Source organism: Chelonia mydas, chromosome 28 (genome assembly GCF_015237465.2).
Source record: "Chelonia mydas isolate rCheMyd1 chromosome 28, rCheMyd1.pri.v2, whole genome shotgun sequence".
Classification (NCBI taxonomy): Eukaryota; Metazoa; Chordata; order Testudines; family Cheloniidae; genus Chelonia; species Chelonia mydas.
This window is the reverse complement of record NC_051268.2, coordinates 367228-373866: the sequence shown is the minus strand read 5'-3', so window position 1 is coordinate 373866 and position 6639 is coordinate 367228. Positions and strand designations below refer to the sequence as shown.

Below are 6639 nucleotides of genomic sequence, written 5' to 3'. Positions count from 1 at the left end.
CCCCCCTTAGCGAGACTCCCATGAGCCCCTGGGGCAGGTGTTGTGTCCCCCTCTCCCCTTCGCGAGACTCCCCATGAGCTCCTGGGGCAGGTGTCACACTCCCTGACCCCTTAGCGAGACTCCCATGAGCCCCTGGGGCAGGTGTCGCCCTCCCCCCCTTAGTGAGACTCCCATGAGCCCCTCGGGCAGGTGTTGTGTCCCCCTCTCCCCTTCGCGAGACTCCCCATGAGCCCCTGGGGCAGGTATCACACTCCCTGACCCCTTAGCGAGACTCCCATGAGCCCCTGGGGCAGGTATCACACCCACCCACCCCAGCGAGACTCCCATGAGCCCCTGGGCCGGTGTCGTGCCCCCCTCCCCCCTTACCGAGACTCCCATGAGCCCCTGGGGCAGGTGTCACACTCCCTGACCCCTTAGTGAGACTCCCATGAGCCCCTGGGGCAGGTGTCACACTCCCTGACCCCTTAGCGAGACTCCCATGAGCCCCTGGGGCAGGTGTCGCCCTCCCCCCCTTAGCGAGACTCCCATGAGCCCCTGGGGCAGGTGTTGTGTCCTCCTCTCCCCTTCGCGAGACTCCCCATGAGCTCCTGGGGCAGGTATCACACTCCCTGACCCCTTAGCGAGACTCCCATGAGCCCCTGGGGCAGGTGTCGCCCTCCCCCCCTTAGCGAGACTCCCATGAGCCCCTGGGGCAGGTGTTGTGTCCCCCTCTCCCCTTCGCGAGACTCCCCATGAGCCCCTGGGGCAGGTATCACACTCCCTGACCCCTTAGCGAGACTCCCATGAGCCCCTGGGGCAGGTGTCGCCCTCCCCCCCTTAGTGAGACTCCCATGAGCCCCTGGGGCAGGTGTTGTGTCCCCCTCTCCCCTTCGCGAGACTCCCCATGAGCCCCTGGGGCAGGTATCACACTCCCTGACCCCTTAGCGAGACTCCCATGAGCCCCTGGGGCAGGTATCACACTCCCTGACCCCTCAGCGAGACTCCCATGAGCCCCTGGGGCAGGTATCGCCCCCCCCCCCTTAGCGAGACTCCCATGAGCCCCTGGGGCAGGTGTTGTGCCCCCCTCTCCCCTTCGCGAGACTCCCCATGAGCCCCTGGGGCAGGTGTCACACTCCCTGACCCCTTAGCGAGACTCCCATGAGCCCCTGGGGCAGGTGTTGTGTCCCCCTCTCCCCTTCGCGAGACTCCGCATGAGCCCCTGGGGCAGGTATCACACTCCCTGACCCCTCAGCGAGACTCCCATGAGCCCCTGGGGCAGGTGTCACACTCCCTGACCCCTCAGCGAGACTCCCATGAGCCCCTGGGGCAGGTATCACACTCCCTGACCCCTCAGCGAGACTCCCATGAGCCCCTGGGGCAGGTGTCACCCTCCCCCCCTTAGCGAGACTCCCATGAGCCCCTGGGGCAGGTGTTGTGTCCCCCTCTCCCCTTCGCGAGACTCCGCATGAGCCCCTGGGGCAGGTATCACACTCCCTGACCCCTTAGCGAGACTCCCATGAGCCCCTTGGGCAGGTGTCGCCCTCCCCGCCTTAGCGAGACTCCATGAGCCCCTGGGGCAGGTGTTGTGTCCCCCTCTCCCCTTCGCGAGACTCCCCATGAGCCCCTGGGGCAGGTATCACACTCCCTGACCCCTCAGCGAGACTCCCATGAGCCCCTGGGGCAGGTGTCACACTCCCTGACCCCTCAGCGAGACTCCCATGAGCCCCTGGGGCAGGTATCACACTCCCTGACCCCTCAGCGAGACTCCCATGAGCCCCTGGGGCAGGTGTCACCCTCCCCCCCTTAGCGAGACTCCCATGAGCCCCTGGGGCAGGTGTTGTGTCCCCCTCTCCCCTTCGCGAGACTCCGCATGAGCCCCTGGGGCAGGTATCACACTCCCTGACCCCTTAGCGAGACTCCCATGAGCCCCTTGGGCAGGTGTCGCCCTCCCCGCCTTAGCGAGACTCCATGAGCCCCTGGGGCAGGTGTTGTGTCCCCCTCTCCCCTTCGTGAGACTCCCCATGAGCCCCTGGGGCAGGTATCACACTCCCTGACCCCTCAGCGAGACTCCCATGAGCCCCTGGGGCAGGTGTCACACCCCCCCCCCCAGCGAGACTCCCATGAGCCCCTGGGCCGGTGTCGTGCCCCCCTCCCCCCTTACCGAGACTCCCATGAGCCCCTGGGGCAGGTGTCACACTCCCTGACCCCTTAGTGAGACTCCCATGAGCCCCTGGGGCAGGTGTCACACTCCCTGACCCCTCAGCGAGACTCCCATGAGCCCCTGGGGCAGGTGTCGTCCTCCCCCCCTTAGCGAGACTCCCATGAGCCCCTGGGGCAGGTGTTGTGCCCCCCTCTCCCCTTCGCGAGACTCCCCATGAGCCCCTGGGGCAGGTATCACTCTCCCTGACCCCTTAGCGAGACTCCCATGAGCCCCTGGGGCAGGTATCGCCCTCCCCCCCTTAGCGAGACTCCCATGAGCCCCTGGGGCAGCTGTCACACACCCCCCCTTAGCGAGACTCCCATGAGTCCCTGGGGCAGGGGTCGTGCCTCCCTCCCCCCTTCGTGAGACTCCCATGAGCCCCTGGGGCAGGTGTCACACTCTCTGACCCCTCAGCGAGACTCCCCATGAGCCCCTGGGGCAGGTATCACACTCCCTGACCCCTTAGTGAGAGTCCCATGAGCCCCTGGGGCAGGTGTCGCCCTCCCCCCCTTAGCGAGACTCCCATGAGCCCCTGGGGCAGGTGTCACACTCCCTGACCCCTCAGCGAGACTCCCATGAGCCCCTGGGGCAGGTGTCTCCCCCCCCCTTAGTGAGACTCCCATGAGACCCTGCGGCGGGCGGCCGTTGGGCCGGGCTCCCAACAGCCCCTGCGGCGGGCGGTCACGAGCGCGGGGGGCGGCTCCCGAGGAGCCTTCAGGCCACGCGCCTCATTAATATTCATCGGCTCGCCCCGGCGGTCGGGCGGGGGCGAGGAGCCGGAAGTTGCCCAGCCCGCAGGCCCCGCCCCCTCCCGTCCCCCAGCCCCTGGGCCAATGGCAGCGCGAGGCTCCGCTCGGACGGACGGCGCGGCGGGCCAATGGGCGGGGATAAGAGCGGGGCGGGGCGGGGCGTCAGCTGACGGCGGGGCGCGGAGCGGCCGGTGCTGCCCCGAGATGGTGAGAGCGGGACCCCCCCCCATGGCGCGGGGCGGGAGATTCCCCCGGGGGGGGGCGCCCGGGACCCCCCCCCCATGGCGCGGGGCGGGAGATTCCCCCCGGGGAGGGGGGGCGCCCGGGACCCCCCCCCCCCCCCCCCCCATGGCGCGGGGCGGGAGATTCCCCCCGGGGAGGGGGGGCGCCCGGGACCCCCCCCCCCCCCCCATGGCGCGGGGCGGGAGATTCCCCCCGGGGAGGGGGGGCGCCCGGGACCCCCCCCCCCCATGGCGCGGGGCGGGAGATTCCCCCGGGGGGGGGCGCCCGGGACCCCCCCCCCCCATGGCGCGGGGCGGGAGATTCCCCCCGGGGGGGGGGCGCCCGGGACCCCCCCCCATGGCGCGGGGCGGGAGATTCCCCCCGGGGTGGGGGGGCGCCCGGGACCCCCCCCCCCCCCCCCATGGCGCGGGGCGGGAGATTCCCCCCGGGGAGGGGGGGCGCCCGGGACCCCCCCCCCCCATGGCGCGGGGCGGGAGATTCCCCCCGGGGAGGGGGGGCGCCCGGGGCCCCCCCCCCCCCCATGGCGCGGGGCGGGAGATTCCCCCCGGGGAGGGGGGGCGCCCGGGACCCCCCCCCCCCCATGGGGCGGGGCGGGATATTCCCCCCGGGGCGGGGGGGCGCCCGGGACCCCCCCCCCCCCATGGCGCGGGGCGGGAGATTCCCCCCCGGGAGGGGGGGCGCCCGGGACCCCCCCCCCCCATGGCGCGGGGCGGGAGATTCCCCCCGGGGAGGGGGGGCGCCCGGGACCCCCCCCCCCATGGCGCGGGGCGGGAGATTCCCCCCGGGGAGGGGGGGCGCCCGGGACCCCCCCCCCCATGGCGCGGGGCGGGAGATTCCCCCCGGGGGGGGGGGGCGCCCGGGACCCCCCCCCCCATGGCGCGGGGCGGGAGATTCCCCCGGGGGGGGGCGCCCGGGACCCCCCCCCATGGCGCGGGGCGGGAGATTCCCCCCAGGGAGGGGGGGCGCCCGGGACCCCCCCCCCCCCCCCATGGCGCGGGGCGGGAGATTCCCCCCGGGGGGGGGGGGCGCCCGGGACCCCCCCCCCCCATGGCGCGGGGCGGGAGATTCCCCCCGGGGAGGGGGGGCGCCCGGGACCCCCCCCCCCCCATGGCGCGGGGCGGGAGATTCCCCCCGGGGAGGGGGGGCGCCCGGGACCCCCCCCCCCCATGGCGCGGGGCGGGAGATTCCCCCCGGGGAGGGGGGGCGCCCGGGACCCCCCCCCCCCCATGGCGCGGGGCGGGAGATTCCCCCCGGGGAGGGGGGGCGCCCGGGACCCCCCCCCCCCAGGGCGCGGGGCGGGTGATTCCCCCCGGGGCGGGGGGGCGCCCGGGCCCCCCCCCCCCCATGGCGCGGGGCGGGAGATTCCCCCCGGGGAGGGGGGGCGCCCGGGACCCCCCCCCCCATGGCGCGGGGCGGGAGATTCCCCCCGGGGAGGGGGGGCGCCCGGGACCCCCCCCCCCCATGGCGCGGGGCGGGAGATTCCCCCCGGGGGGGGGCGCCCGGGACCCCCCCCCCCATGGCGCGGGGCGGGAGATTCCCCCCGGGGGGGCCGGGACCCCCCCCCCCGGGCCCCTCTCTCCAGCCTCTGCCCCACACACCTGCTGACCCTCCCCCCCCTCTCCCCCCAGACCACGGCGCTGACCCAGGGGCTGGAGCGGATCCCCGACCAGCTGGGCTACCTGGTGATCTGCGATGGAGCGGTGCTGGCGGTGAGTGGGGGGCCCGGACGCCTGGGTTCCCTCCCCAGCGCTGCGGGGGGGCTGGGAGCCCGGACTCCTGGGTTCTCTCCCCGGCTCTGGGAGGGGAGTGGGGGCGGGTGGGTTAGAGCAGGGGGGGCTGGGAGCCCGGACTCCTGGGTTCTTTCCCCGGCTCTGGGAGGGGAGTGGGGGCGGGTGGGTTAGAGCAGGGGGGGCTGGGAGCCTGTACTCCCTTGCGCTGCTGACCTGCTGTGTGAATTTGGGGGAGGGGGGCTCCACACGCTCTCTAACCCGGGGCTCCCCTGCTCCGCAGTCGGCTGGTGAACTGGAGAACGCCGAGCACACGGCCGGGGTGATCTCGGAGCTGGTGGCCACGGCCTGCGGCTTCCGGCTCCAGCGTGGCCCCGACCCCCCCTTCAAACGCCTCTCGGGTGAGTCTGGGGGGAGGAGAACGCCCGCGGGGGCAGGGGTGTGTGTGCTGGCATGGTGGGGTGGGGAGGAAGGGGGCGCTGCTGCTGTAGGGCTGGGCCCTTTGTCCCAGGCCTTCCCCCCGCCCCGTGCCCACTCCCTGTCTGTGACCCCCCAGGAGTGGTGATACGCCCTCCGCTCCAGAACAGCCTCTGGGACCCCAAGGGGTCTCTTCCCCCCACTCCTGAGACTGACCCACTACACAGACCTCCCCTGCCTGACCCCCGTCAACCCCTTGGGGGGACAGAGGTTTCCTCTCGCTCTCCCATGAGCCTCTGGGGTAGCGAGGGTGGCCACCCCTGACTCTCTCTGTCCCCAGCCCTAGCCGGGGGGTCTCATGCCAAACTCTCTCCCCCCTTAGTGGTGTTCGGGGAACACACCTTCCTGGTGACCGTCTCTGGCCAGAAGATCTTTGTGGTGAAGCGACAGAACCATGTGCGGGAGCCGGTCGCCGTCTGAGCCGCGGGGGCGGGTTCCACATGCGAGTGTGGCTGGGTGAAATTGGGGGGGCTCCCCCCTCAGAGTTCTTGATCTGTGGGGGTCTCGCAGGGGCTGGTTGGGGACCCCCCTGGCTTTCCCCTTGCATTACCTGCCCCCATGGCTGCCTGAATGAAGCCTCTGCACCTGCCAGGCCTAGCTGGGTGGGGTCCCCCACTTCACCAGGGCCCCTGCTGGGGCAGGAGGGCTCCAGAGATGCCCCTGCAAACACCCACCCTGTGGGGACAGGAGGGGAGGCTGCAGCGGTATCTGTGGGGCTTCCTGGAGATATGTGGGGGGAGAGAATAGGCTCCGGCCAGGGGCTTCACTGTAACTGTTCAAGAATAAAGTGTTTTTCCTAGCTGGTCTATGGGGTCTCCTTCTGTGGGGAGAGGGAGGCTGTGCGGCTCCTACCCCTGCCATGCTCCAGAGGAGCCCTTGACTTGCCATGGGTCATTGCTGCCCCTCCTCGCCTTCTGCAACTACAGCCGTGTGGGTCACCTAGGGGGCAGCTCCCCCCTGCTCGCAGGGATGGCTCAGGCTCCCTGCACATGCAGCCAGTGGCACTGGGTCGTTCCCAGGCGGGGGCCGGCTCCCCGCTCTCGGAGCGAGGGGCTGGGGGCTCCCGGCAGCCCCCGTCGCGCGGGGGCCGGCTCCCTGCCAGTCGCCCACTGCTCTGCTTTGGCCTGCAGCTGCCTGGACCATGTGTGTCTCTGGGGCCCAGCCCCCTGCAGTTGCTCCGGCTGCAGTGCCTGGTACCCTCCTGGTCTCTGTCGGGGAGAGGGGGGGTCTGCGCCGTGCATGGTGTTATACCCTCCCCCGACAC

At 72.5% G+C, this 6639-nt stretch overlaps 1 protein-coding gene across 1 annotated transcript; it reads left to right on the top strand.

The window, feature by feature from the left end:
- The first annotated feature begins 2997 nt into the window (after positions 1-2997).
- On the top strand, positions 2998-6174 carry LAMTOR4 (late endosomal/lysosomal adaptor, MAPK and MTOR activator 4). The gene is made up of 4 exons (XM_037887575.1): positions 2998-3135; positions 4800-4880; positions 5182-5299; positions 5698-6174. Exons 1-4 carry the CDS (start codon positions 3013-3015, stop codon positions 5793-5795), a joined length of 420 nt encoding a protein of 139 aa, XP_037743503.1. The 5' UTR covers positions 2998-3012; the 3' UTR covers positions 5796-6174.
- Positions 6175-6639: the final 465 nt, after the last annotated feature.